Source organism: Rhodnius prolixus, unplaced genomic scaffold (assembly GCF_049639745.1).
Source record: "Rhodnius prolixus isolate KJV_2025 unplaced genomic scaffold, Rpr scaffold_12, whole genome shotgun sequence".
Classification (NCBI taxonomy): Eukaryota; Metazoa; Arthropoda; class Insecta; order Hemiptera; family Reduviidae; genus Rhodnius; species Rhodnius prolixus.
Window position 1 is genome coordinate 1,017,947 of NW_027411635.1, and position 21,215 is coordinate 1,039,161.

Consider the following 21,215-nt stretch of genomic DNA (forward strand, 5'->3'; position numbering starts at 1 on the left):
AATTTATTAGAATATGTTATGTTTAAGTATGAAGTCCAGGTCGCCAAGTCTATAGGGTTTATATTGCTGGTTTTTGTTTTGAACTTTCTAACTATCGTCCAAAATTGTTTGGAATCTTTCGCTTTAGATAATTCAGCATTAATAAGTTCAAAATAGATTCTTTTTTCTTTTACTAAAGATTGTTTATAATGTTTCCTAGCCTCAACAAAGTTCACTCTGTGTAAAATATTGAAATTAGATTTTTTATATGTTTTAAAAGCTTTATTCATTAATTTTTTCTTAATTTTGCAGTTATAATTAAACCACGGTTTATTTTTTGATGGCGGACTATTTAAAAAAAATTTCTTTTCTTGTATCATGCCACTTAATTTTGCGGAGGAGAGAATCACGCTTTTTAATAAGTTATCCATAAAATCTGGTACATTGTTTGTTCCTTCAAATGAAGATAAATTTTTCAAGTATAAGGTTTTATTAGCATTATTCCAAACAAGTCTGGTTGTAGATAGGGGTTGTGCGGGAGTATTTATCGGGCTGAGCAAACCAGTTTGTGAACTAGAGATGTGAAGAGTACATGGCAAATGATCAGAAATAGTAATGTTGTCGGATACAACCATATTAGTGATTAATGGTAAACCTAATATATTACTCCAAATCAAATCTATGACACTATTACCTGAATTACCCAAATATGTGAATCCCCCTTCCTTATCACCATTACTTCTTCCGTTTATTAAAAATAGATTATACTTTTCCATTAAAGAAACCAATTTTATGCCCTTATTGCTCACCATACTATCCATTGATGATCTATGCGGATGAAGAAAAGTGTTTTCAAATATTTCCGAAAAGCCGTTATTCATGTTAGCGACTCGACAATTGAAGTCACCTCCGATATATAAACTACAATCTATATAGTTGAGCCAAATAGTGTATAATAGTGAATCTAATTTTGAAAGTACCTGATCAATATCGATATTAGGCTGAAAGTAAACATTTCCTACAATTACTTTAGTGTTTTTAAAATGAATTAAAATAAATACCCAGTTATTTGAGACACTAATACAACCATATTTATAGCCCTTTTTAATTAGCACAGCCAAACCACCACTCGGCCGGCCTACCCTATGTTCCCTTACTGCAAAACTAAATAAGTGATCGTAGTGAGATTGTAAAAAGCAGCCTAGGTATTTTGAATCGTCTGAGAGCCAGGTCTCAGTTAAACAAACAATATCAAAGCTCCTAATAAACTTTGTTTGAAATTTTTCTAAGCTAAATAAATTAGAGAACCCATTAATATTCCAGAAAAACATTTTGAAATTGCTATTAAAGTTATAATTATTAATATCATTAACTTTATTATTAACAATACGTTTTGAAACTTTAATTGACTTCGTACCTTGCTTCATAAGATTACCCTGACCTTGCGGTAAATAATTGTTAACATTTTGATTACTATCCGGGACCGCTACTGAAGATGTACCACATTCTATCAAATCCTTAGGTGATGTTATACCGCAGCTATGGGTTGGCCGAAGAGTTGACGGGGTGTTTACTTCTTTAAAAAAGAGCGCAGAGACGATTGCAGAGTTGAGGAAGTAGTTTTGACTTTTCTTTTCTTCACAATAGAACCACTTTTTTTACTAGCCTCAGAGGTGTCCGTTTCTATTCCACGGTCATCTCCTGAATAATCTATCTCGGACAAAACTTCCGAGTGTTTAGACAAAAACCTATGAATATCATCAACTGAGCGTATAAACATCACTGGGGACTGGTCATTTTCTCTAGCCATAATTAAATTGTTCTTTGTCCAAATGTAATTTAATTTACATTTGTGTTGAATACTTTTCAGCTGTTTAAAAAGCCATGCATTGTGCGGCGACAAAAACTCAGAAATATATATAGGCTGAGAGGGAGCCAAATGCAGCAAATCAGTATTGAGAATATCTTTCTTGACACGTTTCAATCTAAGAAATTCCAATTTATCTAAATTCCTTATAAATTTTACTATAATTGGACCATTTGGTAGTTTAGATTTGATGCGGTAGCAAGAATCTATTTTAAATTCATCAAAATTAAAATCTATTGCCTCACTTATTTGTTTAACGATAGCCATAACTTGCTCGTTTTCTTGATGTGGAACATTATTGATTTTTATTCCATTGTATCGCACAAATTATTCGGTTGTATTAAGCTGTTGTTTCAGAGAAACAATTTCCCCTCTTAATTTTTTATTTTCCTTTTTCATGCCAATAATGTCATCGTTAACTTTCTTGAAATTATCATTTATTTTTTTATCGATAACATTAAAGTCTTTGCGTAAAAGAATTATTTCGTTAGTTAAACATTCCAATTGTTTAATCAAAACAGTCAGATTAGGAGAGTCTACGTTACCATTGGCTGTCCCCACTCCAGTAGCTCCGTTATCCATCCCTACCTCTTTCACCTGGCTTTGCACTAATAAAAGATTTAATAAATCTAATCTTTTTTTTTTTTATTTAAACTGTTAATTATGACGTTAGTAATGATGCAGATTATAAGATTCTTACGTCAAAAGAAAGAGCACTGAAAACTGTATCAATCAGTCTAAAAAAAACTATTTAATTTACTATTTAACCGCACTTAAAACCCCAACAAATACAGAGCACAAATGCCACGATCACTCAGCACGGCGACTAGATGTGAACTCAAAAAACAACTTAATGTAAAATACTTAAATTAAACTGAAAAGTTCTCTTTCGCTAACTCTCTGATGCAAACTAAATAAGAGGTCTGAAATTATCCTGTTAACCTAATAATAAATGATATTTACAACAAACATAATATGTGTTAGTCTATCTTGTAAGGCCCTATAGTTAGTACCAAACAGAGGTATTCCTTTCCAAACCAGACCGTATGAGTGAAGTTCTGACACGCAGACAGACAAGGCTCCCCTATAATTCAAGGTACAAGCTAGATAGCTTAACAGATGTTAAGCCACCTGTATTATGCACTAGGCTTCCATCCAGCTGCCTAGACCCTCACTCACTGGCTTTCACTGCACTCCGACTTCTCTCTAGCTATCTTTTACATTCCTATCACTGAACCTCTGTTTATGTTTGTATTCTCCTTTATTTCTATTCTATTTTTTGCTTATAATTTTGGTCCCTACATTAACAATATATTTACATTAGCTCTTTCATGAAGCCTCTAATTATGTCGCTCTTAAGTGTCTTTTTTTCTAAGATAGTATCTCCAGAAATAATAAGTTTGCTACTAAGGGCATCTTTCCCGTTTTTTGTTTTTTTTGATTTTTTTGTAATTATATAAAATTACTAATATGTGGCAAGGCAAGACATTGTTTTTTAAAAATGTTCTACAGTAGAACCGATTGTGATATTAGACATATTGTATGTAAACAAAATTCTATAGAGTAAAAATTAATATAATAAGGTTGGAAAACGTAGCATGTTTGATGAGTTTTAAAAAGTTCTTGGTATTTCTTTATTTAATTTTTTTCTCCAGAACGTGTCTGAGTTGGGAAGTTGAATGTGTGGATTGTGACCGTACGGGTGCAAAATCACACTTAAAACCAGTTGCAGTAGGACTTAGAGAGTACAAGAGTTTTGTGGCGCATGTCTATCGCCGTCAGTTGCTAACTCTAGGACCTAAAGCTGAATTTATTGCAGATAATTTAAAAAGGTATTTATAGCAATTTGAGTTTTTTCTTTTGCTTTCACTTATTTTTTTTTTTACCAGGAAGTGTTTTTTTTTTAAATTTTATTCGGAAAAGTGATTTTTAGAAATGGGTCTCTGTGCGTAAGTGGGATCATCATAACAAAAACACAATTCAAGTCAAAATTTCTTAACCTGAAGCACCAATGGGAAGCACGGCGGAACAATGGGCGATTTTGGTTCGGTCCAAACGATGCTCTTAGTGTTTAAATACACATTAAATACAGTTGGCTATTTTTATTTTCATAAAGCTTATTTTTTTAATTTTTTGTTGTAGGTCATTTAGCGCCTTAATGTCCGTTCCTTCTCGAATTTATTTTATTTTCACTTTCCTTGGAATGTCAAAAGTTCCAGCAATCTTCGCGCATTCAACGCTGAACGTTGACGATATAGGTTGAGTGGAGCTCCACAATGGTTCCACACATCCCATCTTGAATCTTCGACTCAGTCAATGAGAGGGAGAGTGGATTCCTTGAGTGGAGAGTGATACCCATTATATTATTAACAATTCGGGTTATCCATACCCAAGGCATAATTGTTATCAGTCAGATATAATTTATCCAAAGTACTAAACTGTAATATATCAGGTAGACTCAACAATAAGTATTTCACCCCCTGTTAATGATCCTTAAATCTAACGGGTTGAAGTACTCTTTTAAGTATTCCTACACCCCTAGAAACTGTTGTTTCTAGAACTAAATATATTAGATTGTGGTTTTGGCTTATCAGAGGTCAATACTAAAGAGGCACTTCCCCCCAGCCTTGTCTTGATTCTTATAACTTCCAAGACATCCACATGCACTAAACCTTCTTTTATGCCTTCTAATGTGCTATTGAAGAAGTCCTCATAGTCCAATTGAGGAGAGGCTTAGGAGGGAAAGAAGGAGTATCGGGGTTGGAAAGAGCAGTAGGAAGGGTGAGATATGAACTATTAGAAAGGGAGGGTAAAGGAGGGAGATTAGAAAGAGATGGGAAAACGGCTATATTTTAAGAGTTGGACTCCTCTAGATTTTTTTTTTAGTCGGAGAAGTCATTTTATTCCCAGGAGAAACCAAGGTTCACTCACGCAGAGGTTGGTTATAATTGGAAGACCATATTACAACCGGAAGTCGCCTGGTGTACAGAGGGCAACGTAAGTGATGACCAGTATTTCCGTCGCCAGTCAGCTTTTCATCACGGTAGTTCACACCTTGAAGGTCTCCTAATGTGTACCGTGTACGCTCAACTGTGTATACATGTTCAATGTTTCCCCCTGGTCATGCTGGACTAATAGAGAACCGACCTCCCTAAGAAGCGCTAGTCACTTCCCCCATATCCTGATAGTCGCCTCGTTCTACATCCCGGCTAAAGGAGCAGGCCTATTCAGTCCCTGTACCTGCTTTTGAGCAGGAGCTCAATAAGTTTATTGTTATAAATTATTATGTACATATAACATACATTATTATAAATGGTGCATATGGCTATTTGAATGTTTTACGCTTCTTTTACTTTTTTGGAAAGTAAGACAAATGTTGATTTTCATTAATATATTTTACAGATATCTGAATCATTCAGCACAGTTACGGAAGAAACGATTTCTATTGTCACTAGTTGATCTGATAATCAGCCATGAAAAGATCAGAGATAAACTTGTGCTCTGTGTACCACACGTCCTTTATAACTGGGATGATACAATTAATGTCCCTTTGGCTCTGTACATTCTGAGCAAGATTGTGGACACCGTATTTGACAGAATGTGGATTTTCAAAGAGCACAAACTAACGTGGGTTATTTTCGTGATCAAAGTGTTATTGCGATTAATTCAGTAAGTATGACGATTTTTACTTCATTTTAGTTACATTTTGTATTAGGTTGTTTACTGAAGTTGTGTATGCAACCTGTGCTGAGATCTTTACTGTGAGAGATTAAATGCGATAAGTTACTTCCATTTTCCTTTTATTAGAGGAAGAACAACCATTTGATCAAATTTTCAATGGAAAATTCACTATATTTTTATTTAATTTTTTTTTTATTATAAAAATTATATATATTTATATATATATTCAAAAAAGTCCTTTATGCATATAGAATTTTCATTTTTCAAACTAATACACAACAGCTTTTGGCCCGGGAAGAAAGCCATTTTAGCCGGGTTTTCGTGGAGAGTTTCGTTCCTCTTCTAAAGACAGCCTTCTCTTCTTAAATGCCGTGTCAATAGATTGTGCAGTTTTAAGTCCTATATAATTTTAATAAGTCATATTAAATAATCAAATTTTGCAATGAAGAGAATCGGTAGATCACAAATGCGATTTTATTCAATTTTAATTTATTTGTTTTTTGAAAATTACTCCAATGATTTTAATTTTAATATAAATTTAATGAAATTTAATAAAATTAAATGACTTTTTTCAGGGAGCTTCATGTTCACCTACAAAGTATTTTTGTTATGGAGTCGTTTAAGCTAGCATATTTTGCTATTAATTTCATTTATCAACTCATTTAACAAAATCGAAGGTCATGACAGGGAACTGAACCCGGTACAATTACCTTTGCGATCCGAACAAAACCTCTAACCGTTCAGCTATTATGACTTTTTCCGAAAAAGTCGTTTTCGGAAGGTTCTTAGGATAGAAAAGAATTTAACAATTTTTTTCAGATTGGATTTCTAAAAGTAGTCTATAAACTTTAAGCATCTCTTTAAAGTGCCATTTCTGAACAATGTATGGTTCTATGAACTGTATAACATTAAGGGAATTTTAAAGCATTGATAGAATAACTATTCACATTTGGAAGTTCATAGGGTATCTGAAGAATTTTAGGTTTAAAATTTTTCGGGAAAAGTCGTCTGTATTGAACAAGTCAGGGTCGTGAAGAAGAATTTGGCGCTAACTAACAGTATAACACTCGATATAATTCTCGGCCAGAAACTCGTAACTACTGCTCCCACCTTTTACTTTCATGTATGAACACTTTTTATATAGTTTTTAGGTCATTTGTAAATTATAATTGTGACCATTGCCGTCACAAAAAAAGTTTAAGAGTCTCACGCCAGCTTTTATTTTTGCAGGACACCTGTACAGGTATACCTAGTGGCGACTATCAAAGTCTTCATACTCTTCAGTAGGGCGTGCGACCTAGACAAAGATAGCTCTCGAGAGATTCTGGAATATATGGCTCAACAACATGGAACTGCTGCCTACGAAATCTTAACCGAAAATGAAGAAGAATTTAGCAAGGTAAACTATTTCTCAGAATATAAACTTCCTATTTTATCTCGCTGCTAATACGAGTAATTTCCCGTGAATCTGAAAGGAATTTTTTTGACAAATCGTGACAAAACTTTTGTAAATTAAATATATTGTAAGAAGAACGTCTTGGTTAAGAATGTAATTGAAGAAAACCACATTAAAATTTAATACTAGCAAACTAGATTAATTAGTTACAAATCATTTTTAAAGCTTAACTACTAGATAACGACTTAATGTCTAATACAATAAATAAATAAATAAATAAATATATAAATATATAAATATAATAAATAAGAAAATAAAAAAAAACTACTAGATAAAGTGAAGTAACAATCACTTTAATCTAAGAATGAACAAAAGCCAAAAATGTTTACTTCCTACAGCTATACTTAACTTGTAATTAAATCAATGTAAAAAAAAAAAAAAAATCTGTGGTGTATGTTGGTATATACATACATCTTCGGCTCTACAGCCCGGGTCGGGCCTTGGCCTCCAGTAACAACTTTCCCCACTCCTCTCTCTCCATTGCTGCCATCCACCATCTAGGAACTCCCAACTTGGAAGCATCCTTGCCAGTCTGATCCAACCATCTCGATTTCGGTCGACCAACTCTTCTTTTCCTTACAGGAGTGTAATCCTTTGTTCTCTTCAGCGTTCTATTTTCACTCATCCTCTGTACATGACCCAGCCATCGAAGTCTACTAATCCAGACCGCCTATACGACGTTTATCTTTATACTTTTCGTAATGCTCCTGGTTATACTTTTTTCTCCAAACTCCATCCACTTGCACCGGCCTATAGATCCGCCTTAAGATTTTTCTTCCAAATGCAGCTAAATCTTTTCTTCTGCTTTTTGAAGTGTCCCATCATTCTGAGCCATACATTAAAATAGGCCTTAATATAGGTCTTGTAGAGCAAAGCTTTAGTTTCTTGCGAGATCAGTTTGGACTCGAGGTGCCTGGTTAACCCATAGTAGCTTCTACTAGCAGCCGCTATTTTCTTGTCTATGTCTTTTAAGCAGTTAGTTTCGACGTCCACATATGTGCCAAGACATACGAAACCTTCAACCTTATCAAATTTGTAATTATCAATACGGAGATGTGTAATATTATTATTTTTGCCTACTACCATGAATTTAGTTTATGCTCATTTATTATCAATCCCATTTTTTGCAGATGCTTCCATCTTCTTAAAAGCGTGCTTATGTCCTGCTTCTGATCTACCAATAATATAGACAACGACCGCATAAGCTAAAAGCTGTAGTTCTTTGTTAAATATATGACTTTGAGTTTGTAATTTAGAGTCACGGATCGTTTTCTCAAGAGCAATATTAAACAAAAGGCATGCCTTGTATAAATACAATAAATAGGAACTGTAAATAAATAGAGGCGGTCAAGGAACTGCAATTTCAGGACCCTTCTTAAGTGCGACTTCAGGATAAATTTACAACCTTACATATTGCTTGGAAGGAAAATGTTACAGATTTCAGAAAATCCTGATTGCAAGATGGTCTTATTTAAGCACTATCTTTGTTTGCCGTTCGTCGAATGTTATGCGGCAGTCTTTGAAGAGATATTCTCCAGATCGAAATATCTGGAACGATGTTGTACAGTGCTTTCTCTGACACTGTTCATAAAGCCGATAATTTTTCGAGCTGTCTTGAACACATCTAAGAAATTCATCTGAAATTGGTTACTCAATATTTCTCAATGGTTATGAAAAAGTGGAAAAACAATAAATTTGAAGTAAAAATGAATGGTGCATTTTTATACAAACGTAAATTTGCTCTGGGATAATCTAACAACCCGGTATTAAGAAAAATGCTTTAAAAAGTCCAATGTCAAAATTCGCCTAACTTTCCTTTCAGCTTAATATTTTTATGAATAAAGAATAAATTGAATTCCAAATTCGTAGAAAATTATTTACTTGCGATTTATGGCAGACGGACACCACGCAGCTGGTTGAAGGTACTAAAGAGTAAAATTTAGTATTCGCCGAAAATTTGCCTCTTGTAATTGTACTGATGAGAGAAAGTCATGAGATTATTCAATAATTTTTTTTTAATTTTTATTTTCTAGTTCTTTGTAGACATAATCATCGATAATATGTATAAGTATGACATCTCGCTGGAAGTAAGTATGACATTTATTGCTAAGCTGTTCGGCCACACGGCCATCGACTTCTTGCAGTCCAGATGCACCGCCTACATGATCTCTCACATACTGTTGACCTACACGGAACACCAGGCCACATATTTCATCAACGAAATCGCTGGTTTACTGGTCATGTCGGTGCAAGATCTTATCACGTCTAACTTTCACGTAAGGCTTAATAGATATGTTAAATTTATTAAGAAGTTTCTTGTTTTTAGAATTTTTGGTGTCTTTGAATATATTACAACCAAAATTACGAACACTGACAGTCCCAACTCTCACACAGAAACGCAGGACCTGCAGAGGTTAATGTGTATAACTATTTTGGTTTAACGAACCACAGTAAAGTCAACAGAATTTGCTGTGCCTCTTTATCTTTCTGAGCATCTGTCAAATACGTTTTGGCCGAAATCATCCATCATTTGAAATGAAAGTGGCATTTAACTGAAGGATTTTTCCATTTTTGGTTTTGGTTTTTTTTGGGAATGTACTACTTCGATTTTATTTTATTTAGTATACGAGGGTCGTTTGAAAAGTCCGTGCAAAGTCAGAGAGATAGCACTACTGGCGCGTATCAAGGTTATGTTTAGTTAGTAGCATCTCTTGGAAGAACACACACCAAGTTTCAGCCAGATCGGTCTATTTCTTTGTGTTTGGCATTCGTGTGAATCGAGGAAGTCGAGTGATTTTCAAAAAATGGACGAAAAAGAATTTCGTGTGTTGATTAAACACTACTTTATGAAAGGCAAAACGCCTCAGGAGACTAAAGAGAAGCTTGATAAACATTATGGTGACTCTGCACCTTCGATTAGAACAGTTTATAAGTGGTTTCAAAATTTTCGGACGCTGAACGTTCTGGACGCCCTGTTGAGGTTACTACTCCAGAAATCATTGATAAAATCCATGATATGGTGAGGGATGACAGAAGAGTGAAGGTGCGTGAGATTGCTAGTGCTGTGGGCATCTCGAATAAACGGGTACATAATATTTTGCATCAACATTTGGACATGACAAAGCTATCCGCAAGATGGGTGCCGCGATTGCTCACGCTTGACCAAAAACGAAATCGTGTGAAGTGTTGCAAGGACGGTTTGCAGCTGTTCCAGAAGAATCCGCAGGACTTTAAGCGTCGTTTCGTCCCTGTGGATGAAACATGGATACATCACTACACTCCTGAGACCAAAGAACAATCTAAACAATGGGTTACCAAGGGGGAATCTGAGCCAAAAAAGGCGAAGACCGTTCCTTCGGCCGGAAAGATTATGGCGACTGTCTTTTGGGATTCGCAAGGAATAATCCTCATCGACTATCTGGAAAAGGGTAAAACTATTACAGGTGCATATTATTCATCGTTATTGGACCGTTTGAAAACCGAGCTGCAAGAAAAACGCCCACGATTGGCCCACAAAAAGTCCTTTTCCATCACGACAACGCACCAGCTCACACCTCAGCAGTTGTGGTCGCAAAATTAATGGAAATAGGGTTCCAACTCGTTTCACATCCCCCCTATTCTCCAGACTTGGCTCCCTCGGACTACTATTTGTTCCCCAATATGAAGAAATGGCTGGCGGGAAAAAGATTTTATTCAAACGAGGAGGTGATTGCAGAAACGAATGGCCAAGTCTTAGACTTGGACAAATCCTATTATTCGGAAGGGATCAACAAACTAGAGCAGCGTTGGACGAAGTGTATAAGCCTAAAAGGAGACTATGTTGAAAAATAAATAAGGTTTACCCCAAAAAATTAAGTAGTTTTTATTTTTGCACGGACTTTTCAAACGACCCTCGTATATAGGTGTTCCTTGAAAAATTTATTTAAGCAAACTTTATTTAAGCGAGGTTTGAAGGGAAGAGTAAAATTTTGGTTTTGATAACTATCGAGTTGGAAGAATACGTTTTTTGATTTTTTTAGTTACAAATGGGTCTCATTCGTACTTGGTATTCTAATGCACAAATTTTAGGCCTATCACCTTGATTGAAGCTTGTTTAAAGGCTTGTACGATGGCGTACGCGAGTATGTGTGAGTAATGCTTCCTTGAACAGTATATTTCAATAATGAACGTGTAGAATATTGTAGGGAACTAACTTTTTAGTGTAAATTCTAAGTTTTAATAAAATTTTTATTAGGAGAAAGTTAGGAAAGGGTTTATTTCAGTGGTTACCAGACTAGATTCCCGAGCGAAGATCCCGGGTTCGAATCCTCTGCCGACCCTTAGAGTTTTAATTGTAGGAGCTTCTTACAACTCACTGACCTGTGATGGACAGTGTTTTGTGCAGGGAGAGAAACTGTTCGGAGGCCGGCAGATAAGCTCAGAGCGCCAATTACCTCAGATGTTGATGCGTTTTAAATTAATTTTTCATTTTTATTTTCTAAAGAGGAGATTGTATGAGTCTTCACACGATTTTTTCTATATTTTCAGATTGTATTTACTTGTATTTACTTCAGTAACGAGAAGTCCACAAAAGATGCTTGGAATCTCCTGCTACGTCTGGCGAACAATGACCTGAAGACCCTACTGTACTATTCTGGACAGGTTCGTTCACCCTTATGCTCGCCATTTCATTAATTTTTTGTTAAAATAAGAAGAACAGGTACTAAAAATTCTTTAAAGTTTATAAAAATTATTTTGGCCGTCCAAGCAGAAGAAACTATTTTAAAAAATAAATCTTGCATTGTCTATTTCCTGATTTGAAGATAAAAAAGAGATGTACATAATAAATAAATTTGTAGTAGATAGATAGACCTAAAAATAGATAAGTTACCTGTGACGCTGTACCGAAAAAGTTGATGTAAATGTAAACAATTTAACATGTTCTACATAAAAGTGTAAGGCACTAAATTGCCTAGAAGTGATGGTAAAGTGGCCGTACGTAAGTGAAATGAGGTGCCAACTTGGTTAAATGTGAGTGTAACGTGAACCATGTGTAATGAGGAACTAAGTTCATTAAACGTGAATGTAAAGTGAGTGTTGTCAGTAATAATAATCTTTTCGGTTACGGTTAATGATTTGTGTTAAAGAAATAATTCAAAACTAATGATTGATAAATTAGTCGCGTTTAGGATTATGATCGTTAATCTTTATTAGATGCGAAAATGATTGAATTAGTCATGGCTAAAAATATTTGCCGTGATTAAAAATTTTGCCTAACTCTACCCAGCAGAATGCTTACTTGCTAATTTTATTTAAAATAATAATAATAATCTGACAGGCACTTCTACTAAAGTTTAATGTGAGGAAAAATTGATTTTTACTGCGGCATATTCCTTTTACCTGAAACAGATTGTCAGTGGTGTGTATCGCAAACAAATGTTAATACTGATTGGTGCAATAATTCCTTTCTGATTCATTTTCAAGTATTCGCATTAATTTTGCAAGTTATAGAATTAAGTAAAAAAGATGGTACCGCGTTACCTCTCTAGCTTTGTTCAAGTGCAAACCAATTTCGTTCTCGAAGTTAATTAGCTATGCCACATATCTCCCGTCATTCTAGAGAAAAAATTGCTGAAATTAATTATTTTTGACCCCCTTTTGGAGCAAAAGTGGGGCCTTGATTCTGGACCCTGTAACCTTCTTTAACATCCGCTTCCCAACACGAACACCAATTTATCTATTCTATTCTCTTCCACTCATATATTTGTCTGGCCATTGTATCATTGGCCATCTTGTGAAGTGCCCAACACAACTGGTTGGCTCCAATTTGGTTTATTACAGGTTCCACACCCAGATTCTTTCGGATAGTGGCGTTTCAATTTTGTCCCTCTTTACCTTTCCCAGCACCTTTCTAAGATATCGCACCTCCATCGCTTTGGTGCTCCTGTATTCTGCAGGAACTGAACGACCTACAGTTGCCTGAGGCAGTAGACAAGGAGCCGTCTCAGATAGTAGAATATCAGAACTTTTGATGACGCAGGGCAGTCTGGTGCCCATGGTAGCGGCCCTACTGTTAGGAACGGTGGCTTGAAATCCGATAATCCACTATTCTTAGTTTATTTTCTCAAGTGAAATAGAAATATCTGATGTAGTTGATTTAAAAAAATTATATTGTACATTCACGATATTTAAGCCGACTAAAATATAGTAACATTGAAAGTTTTTTAAGATATTGAGTTCGGGCACGAGGGACTTCGTAAATGGGCCTAATATTAGGGCCTAAAGATGATAGCTTTAGATAGATTTGTAGTTAGCTACTGTGAGCTGTATAGATACAGTGGTTAGTTTGTGGTTCTTGTGGTAATTTGAGAGAGGAGAGAGGCAGAAGTGTACTGTAAGGGATACTGTTGACGTGAAGAGAGAGATGCGGTGATGAAGTAGATAGTTACACAAGGGATACTTATCGGTAGAGATAATACTTCATAGTTCTGGAATAGATGCATTTGATTTGTTTGCCACTGGTACAAAGAGTGTGGGAGTGACTGGGAGAGAGGGATGCGTGTCAGAGAGAGAGAGCAACTTACTCTTAGCAGAATTCGTAGCCGACTCACTAATCACTGTACTTAATACAAACGTCCAAGACTAAATATTAAAAGAGATTTTATACATAATATCTTAATGGGAATAACGGTAATTAAAAGAAATCAAATTTCGTTTGTGCGGTTTCACTTTATTTTTCTTTTTATTTTTTTGAGATTAAACAACGATTTTTTCGTAAACTTTGCATACTATTCACTTGCATGCATGCCTCTCACTTTTATTTAAAACATTTTCCTGAGTGATGGAATAATTTGTTTAAATTATAATCTAAAATTGAAGTGAGAGAAAGTTTTGTGATTTTGCACTCCAGATTAATTTATTTTTAATTTTCTAATTGTGTGTTGAATTCTCTGTTCCATTTTATTTTTTATTTTTGCAGAAATTGATGAGTAAGATATTCATGAATTTCCACAGCCCTATTAAGGTCATCCGGTTTCTGATGTTTCTGCAAAACGACAGGAGTGTTGCTGTAAGTTATGAAGTATTTATATATATATATATATATAGGTGTCAAATCCGGTGAACAATTGGCCACTGAATCGTCCCTCGTGTCGATATAACACGCCCATCAAATTTCCTATCGAGATATCTCTTTAAATGCCTGATGGTGTTATATCGACACAAGGCATGATCTGTAATGATAATGAGGAGTAAAATTTATAATAAAATAGTACTTTTCTTCTTATTCAATCAAAAAACCGTTACAATATCATTTTGAAATTTCTTATAAGAATCATGTTTTCATTCATAACTTGTAAAATATCGATCACAGAAAAAAACCGTTCGAGTAAATTTTTCTTTAAAAAAAAATAGAGGAATCTATTTCTTAAATAAAAACCACACCTTCCCATTTGAAAAAATGAAGGCAGTATATTGGTGGAAATTCAAATCTAGCATTCCGTTTTATTATTATTGTCGTTTCCGATACTAAGTTTTCTATCAGTTCTACAGAAAGTGTGGTTTTACTTTATTTTTATTTTATTTTTTTGAATTTATAAAAAAGTCAGCAACGATTTTTTCGTTAACTTTGCAGACTATTAACTTGCATACATGCTTCTCACCTTAATTTAAAACATTTTCTTGAGAAAATTGATTCTTGGCGTGATCTCAGTTTTAAAATTATACGCTGATACTTTGGAATAATGACTAAGAACGTAGCTGGAAGCCAGTTTAGAGGAGGAAAAATACGTCTTCCGGCCTAATAGCTATACACAAAATCTGATATTAACTTTAAGAAAGATCTCTGAAAATATGGTGAGAGAGAGAGAGAGATTTTAGAAAAAGGGGTTATCGATGTCTCATAAGAGGTTGCTCTTACGCAAATCATCGCTGTCAGATGAGAACTTGTACCACATCTAGGTTCGAGAAATATAAAAGAAAGGAAACTAGAAATATTAAAATACGGAAATTTTATTGTACGAAAAAATGAAATTACATTGTATAAATAATTAAATAGGGCACAATCTTAGTGGCTAAAAGCATCGTGGTAGAGAGAGAGTAGCAATTTTATTTATTTGAAAACAATAAAGATGTTCGTTGCCAGCAGAGGAATTCAGAGGGTCAACTTCAATCTTCAAGCTATTGTAAGTAAGGTGACCGAGGGAAGAGAAGAGTGCAGAAATATAGCTCGTGTGAAACACAACTCCATGTTAGAGGCTGTATACCGGTTTTTTTTTTAAATATCTTAGAATAAGAAAATAGTCTAATTATGTTGTGAACGCTCTTACCAGTTGCACCTCTTTGAAAAAGAATTCTACATAAGATTATCTTGTGGGATAGAGGGACATTGCTCATGGTAATGGAGTGTAAGAAGGTTGACGTTCACCAGGTTTTCCGTCGAGGAGAAAATTAAGCTTCGCAACAAGTAGTACTGTTTTTTGTTTTGCAATTTGGCCAAAAGTAAATAAAACTTGTCGTGTTGGGAACGTTTTTGGTGTGGAATAATTTATTTAAATTCATCGTTTTAATTTAGTTCTCTCTCTGTCTCTAAAAAATTTAATAGTGTAAATACATGTTTATATCTTAAAATATATTATTTTTTATACCTTCAAGGCCTCGGTGCAGGGAATAAATATAAGGTAAAGAAAACAAAATTTAGTTTTTTAAAAGGAAAGTTTTCCTAATTTTAGTTTCAATTTTTTTTTCTTAAGTGCAATAAATGACTTTTTTATTTATTTTTACGCGCGTCAACATCTGAGGCTATTGGCGACCGGAGCTTATTTCAGTGCACTGCCTGCCGGCCTTCGAAAAGTTTTCACATGTTACAGACATCACTCTCCATCACTGGACATTGAACTATAAAAAGCTCCTTGGAAGAGAAAATATAGTATATGGACCAACTGGATTTGAACTCGGGATCTCTGCGTTGAATCCAGAATCACTCAGCTAATCCTTTCTCTAATAAATGACATTATTATTATTATTATTTTTATTTTTATTTCTGATTTCTAATTTTGTTGTTTTTCTCATAGATTAAGGCCTGATGAATTAGGAACAAAAATTTATTAATTAGGATTGTATTAATTGATCAGAGAATTTTTGTCACATATATTTTCAGATGAAGATGCTGCATGAAAATGTAAACGGTGCTCTGACATTTATTGGTAGCAAATTGACCACTCCTGGCATACCACAGCTTGTAATTAAGAAATGTCTCAAAGTGCCAATATACTTAATGAAAATTTTGGATGGCCAGTTTTTGGACAGTTTGAAGGTAAAACTATTGTCGACTTTAAGGACCGTCCTTCCGCTGTACTACAACAATTATCCACATCTATGTATGCTCGCTTGGATGTTGTTTGTGTTCAGGTGATACTCATTCAGCTTGTTTTGTAAGAGCATTTATTAATAATTTCCATAATTATTATTATTGTTATTATAATTATTCTCTTACTATTAGTATTAATTTTTAAACTGAAAAAACCAAATCTCTTTCCTGGTCTTCTCTTTACCTGAGCATTTCAAACCTATTGGGACTGAATATACAAAACTACTAAACAAACGGTCACTCTTCTCAATCGTTGCTCAGTTTATGATAAATTTATTAGAGATGTTCATTGATGCTTCGCAGGATTTTTCTTATGTTTTTGATCTCGTGTTATTTAAAATGTAACATCATTCATTATCCACGATTCAATAAGTATTTTTATTTCAGAACTGATCTTATACCACTTATAGGTCTCTAATAAGCTCAAACATAGCATCTTCGTGCGGTAATGTGATTGGATCTGCTGCGCTTGACTCATAAATAATTAAATCTAATAAGTTCTAACAAATATTAATTAAAATTTAGTGAAGAAAAATTATTTCAATAATATCAATAGCTAACGAAATTTCAATAGTAAGTAATTAAGATTTTTTAGTATCTTCGAAGGCAATTTATGAAAACATTGTTCGAACGCTAAGTTAAAGTACTTAGGAAATCCCAGTATTATTAAGAGAAATCGGTTCAGAAAAATGGAGAAAAATTAGAAACAAATTCTTTAAATTTTTAAAAACAACTCTCGAAAATTTCAGAATTTTATCTTTATAAGAAAAGAGGAAGAAATAGTCAAAAGTTGGGTGTTTTCTAACATTACGCCTTTTCGTGCAGTTTTTGACGACAACCTACGAGACGATTTCCTATCTAGTTTTATTATTTTTGTTTGGAGAAAATTTGTGAGTTAGAGGAAGTCGTTAGTTAGAAAAGTTGGTACACACCACATTTTTATTTTTTGTTATAATTCAATTCTTACTTTTTTTTCATGTTATTTAAAATACATTGTAACATTATTCATTATCCATGATTCAATAAGTTTCTTTTTTCTTACAGAACTGATCTTACATTTTTGGCATCTAATTTGACTACAATATTTATAGAATTGTTGAAATTATTCCCTAAATTCCCAGAGGACGTTAGTCACATATTCTACTATCTGGTTGTGAAGAACAACAAACGGTTCAGAAACTATCTACCAGCTTTATACTTTGTTCCAGACCATAGTTTGGAGAAAATGCATCAAGTCTGGCTGGCCATACATAATTCCTTGAGTAGGTAATGCACTTTTCATGACAGGTTCTCTTACTCCTTGCCAGAAGAAATATTACATTCTTGCAAATGTGCGAATTGTGAATTTTTTCCCGGAAATAATTGAGTAGGTCAAATAATTTGTGAAAAGTTAACAACTAATAAACATTTTCATAATGGATTTTATTACAGGTTTAAAATATATATAACATTACCGCCTTTAAAATCGTGCTAGTAAAATTCATTTAATGAAAAATAAATAAACATTTTTAAGGTGGAAAATAATAATTCGAAAATTTTAACAGTTGTTAAGTTTTATGCAAGATCTTAAAAAATCTTAAGAAATTCGGAAATGGACTAGTAAAATAATTTTCGGGTTTCTAGTGGATGAATTGTTTCCAAGAGAGCGCTACATTGGTGGTGGAACATCCTAGAGGAAGCCTTTACCCACATTTAATGACAAGGCTTATTTTTCATCCTATAAAATTGTTTCTATTAGAGCTAAATGATATTTATTTGCTCCATTCCGAAGGCTGAATATGCAGTTCTTAAATATTTAGTAAGACAAATTAAAAGATTTTCTTTTTAAATTTATTTAATGCATCCTGAATAATGCAGCTTGCAAATTGAATATACAGAATATACTATGCAGCCTTGTTTAGGCAAGAGGATTTTCGACAAGAGGATTTTCGAAAATGTGTCCAATTATGCATCTTAAAGATGGTAGCTCTAGATACTGAAATTTAGGTAAAACTTATCCCTAGTCTGATGATTGCTTAGCACAGGGTTTGGCGTATGATTCTCTTTGATGATAGATAGTTAGATAGAGAGGAAGGGATTTATGGAGGGAGGAGAGAGTGAAGTAGATATTATAAGAATTGTTTTTGACGAGAGAGAGAGAGATGCGGTGATAAATTAGATAGTTTCATAAGGGATATCAGTAGAGAGATCACTTCATAGTTCTGTAATAGATGCATTTGATTTATTTGCCACTGGTACAAAGAGTGTGGGAGTGACTGGGAGAGAGGGATGCGCGTCAGAGAGAGAAAACAAACTTACTCTTAGCAGAATTCGCAGCCGACTCACTACTAACTGTACTTAATACGATACACTCGTTCATTAAGATTGTAAATATTGCCAGAGATTTTATACAGATAAGAAGATACCATTTGGTTTATTTAAAATATTACATTTTTCTTATAATTAAAAGTGAATTTTTTTTTTTTTCTTTAGGGGCGGTCCCCGAGCGCTAGCTCATACCCGCCCCGCGTACACACCTCTTCCGCTCAACCAAATGACCACAAAATGAGCCCTCAACAAACACAAGTCCCGGCCAACAAAGCAACAAAGCCAACAGGCACAGACAATCACAACAACAACAACAACAACCACAACAACAACAACAACAACAACAACAACAACAACAACAACAACAACAACAACAACAACAACAACAACACAACAACAAATCATCAACAACAATCACATAATTACAATTAAATAAAACAATTAAAATCACCCACTCGCACACACCCAACATAAACTCGAAAAACACGCACCAAACCAAACTCCCAACAACACCCTCCAGCCAACCAACCAGATCTACTTCATCTACCAACCACCGAGGTCATCCGCCTCTCAAAGGCCGCCTGCGCGAATTCGCGGAAAGCCACATACGCAGACGCATTCTCCAGTAACAAGGGGAAAACGTCTCCAGCTACGCAGAACGGAAATCCCACCTTCCGCCACATAATACAGCGCAAATCATTATAAAGATCGCATTGCATAATAATGTGCTCCGCTGTCTCTGGGTCTCCACAAGCGCAATATGGGTCCGTTGCTAAGCCTATTTCGAACATTTTGGCGCGCAGCATACCGTGTCCTGTGACCAATCGTGCAACTGCATATGGCATCTCAGTGGAAACCAGCCGCCTACCTCCGGCAGCGTCGGGGACAAAACTAAAAGTTGTTCTTCCCTTAGTTGACGCTCGCCACCTATTCCTCCATTCCCGATTCAATTCCTCTTCCACTTCGCCATACATTCTTTCCCTAAACCATAACCGGTAATCTTCGGTCATATCAGCCACCGACAATCGTAAGGCTCTTAACATGGGGACACGCACCTCTATGCCCCTTCGCAAACCATATCTCACGCGGCCCTAACCACCTCCAAGTCCAATGGCAAGCACCCCGTGAGCACCTGCAAAGCCTCCGTGGATGTGGTCCGGCTATAACGCCCCATGAGCAACAGAATAGATCGTTGCACGGCCATAAGATGCATCCTCACAATCGCGGTCCCCACCCGATGGGCCCAAACCGACGCACAGTAGGTCACCTGAGCGACCAGAACCCCACGGTATAAGGTACTCACTACCTTCCTTTTCAATCCCCATTCTTTCCTCGTTACCGATCTCAATTGTCCGACAAAAGAACTAGCCTTCCTTCTTAAATCCCTTACATGTGGCACAAAGCTTAATTTCGCATCCAGGATCATCCCCAAGTATCTGACCTGTGACACCCAACTCAGCCTATCGCCACAGTATCTGACTCCTGGCTGACGGGTAGGACCCCCTCAACAACATCGCCACCGTCTTATTCGGAGCAATCCTTAGTTTATTATGCTTACACCATGTGCAAACATAATTCACTTAATAAAATAAAAGTGAAAATAAGAAATTAATTATAAAATGGGATTGGTGAGTCTGAAAGTAATCGGAAAGAATTAAATTCCGTTTGTGATGGAACTAGCTTAATAGCCGTGATGAGTGATGCCAGCCATTGCTGGAACTCTTCAGGATTTGGCATGTGGCTGAATCAAATCAGTAGATCACGTGGCCGTGAGAAGCGGAAGAGAGGAAGTGAGTTTCAGGATTAGGATATACATATAGATTAGTCGCAGGCATGGCCAACATACGGCCCGCAAACCCGATCCGGCCCGCTTAATAAATTTCTGCGGCTCTCAATATTAGCTATTTGACTTAATATTTAATAGATAATTAGAATATCGAAGGTCTGCAGAACCATTCCACCAGATCAGATAAAGAGACCCAGATGTGCTTGCGAGCCAAGTTAAAATATGATTAATAAATGTCAGAATTTTAAATGGCCTAGAACCTTTAATTTTGAAGATCTCGAATTGCGGTTTCTGGTTTCTGTCATAACTTTTTATGCTCTTTAAAACTGTGTATATGAAAATGGGGCTCATCTGCGAACTCTTACTTTTGGACGCGTCTGCCGCGTACGCGGGTAGCAATCTAAAATTAAGTATTCTGCAACAAATCTTTCCTCTACCATTTTTTACTCAGATCAACCTTTTAAGCATGACAGCTCATTTTGAGCCGTCTTAAAATTATCACCCTGTATATGTATACAAATCTGTGTTTTATTCACATATTTAGCATATTTTTTTAATTAACTAAAGAATAGCACTCAGATTTAGATCTCGTTAATCGTAAATCCTTTCTTTTGGAATTGGTACCTAACACTCATTTAAACTCATATACCATTTTCTTCTTTTTATTTTATTTTATTATTTATAATGTAAATTTTATATTTTTGAATATATTTCTTAAATTAATTAATTATTAAACTACACGTTTGCAAAAAATGGTACTGGATTTGATGTTTCTGATCAATTATATTCTTAT

At 35.0% G+C, this 21,215-nt stretch overlaps 1 protein-coding gene across 6 annotated transcripts in view; it reads left to right on the forward strand.

Moving 5' to 3' along the window:
- Window positions 1-21,215, forward strand: part of mei-41 (ATR serine/threonine kinase meiotic 41) — a 105,405-nt gene that overhangs the window by 25,428 nt on the left and 58,762 nt on the right. For all 6 annotated transcript variants that reach the window (XR_012463091.1, XR_012463092.1, XR_012463090.1 and 3 more), the window contains exons 11-18: window positions 3,502-3,678; window positions 5,249-5,515; window positions 6,758-6,926; window positions 9,017-9,259; window positions 11,511-11,624; window positions 13,942-14,031; window positions 16,120-16,370; window positions 17,374-17,595. Coding sequence is in view for 3 of the 6 variants with exons in the window: in XM_074143653.1 (XP_073999754.1) it covers window positions 3,502-3,678; window positions 5,249-5,515; window positions 6,758-6,926; window positions 9,017-9,259; window positions 11,511-11,624; window positions 13,942-14,031; window positions 16,120-16,370; window positions 17,374-17,595 (1,533 nt within the window). In the remaining 3 variants the exon portion in view is untranslated. The remainder of the gene's footprint in view (window positions 1-3,501; window positions 3,679-5,248; window positions 5,516-6,757; window positions 6,927-9,016; window positions 9,260-11,510; window positions 11,625-13,941; window positions 14,032-16,119; window positions 16,371-17,373; window positions 17,596-21,215) is intronic.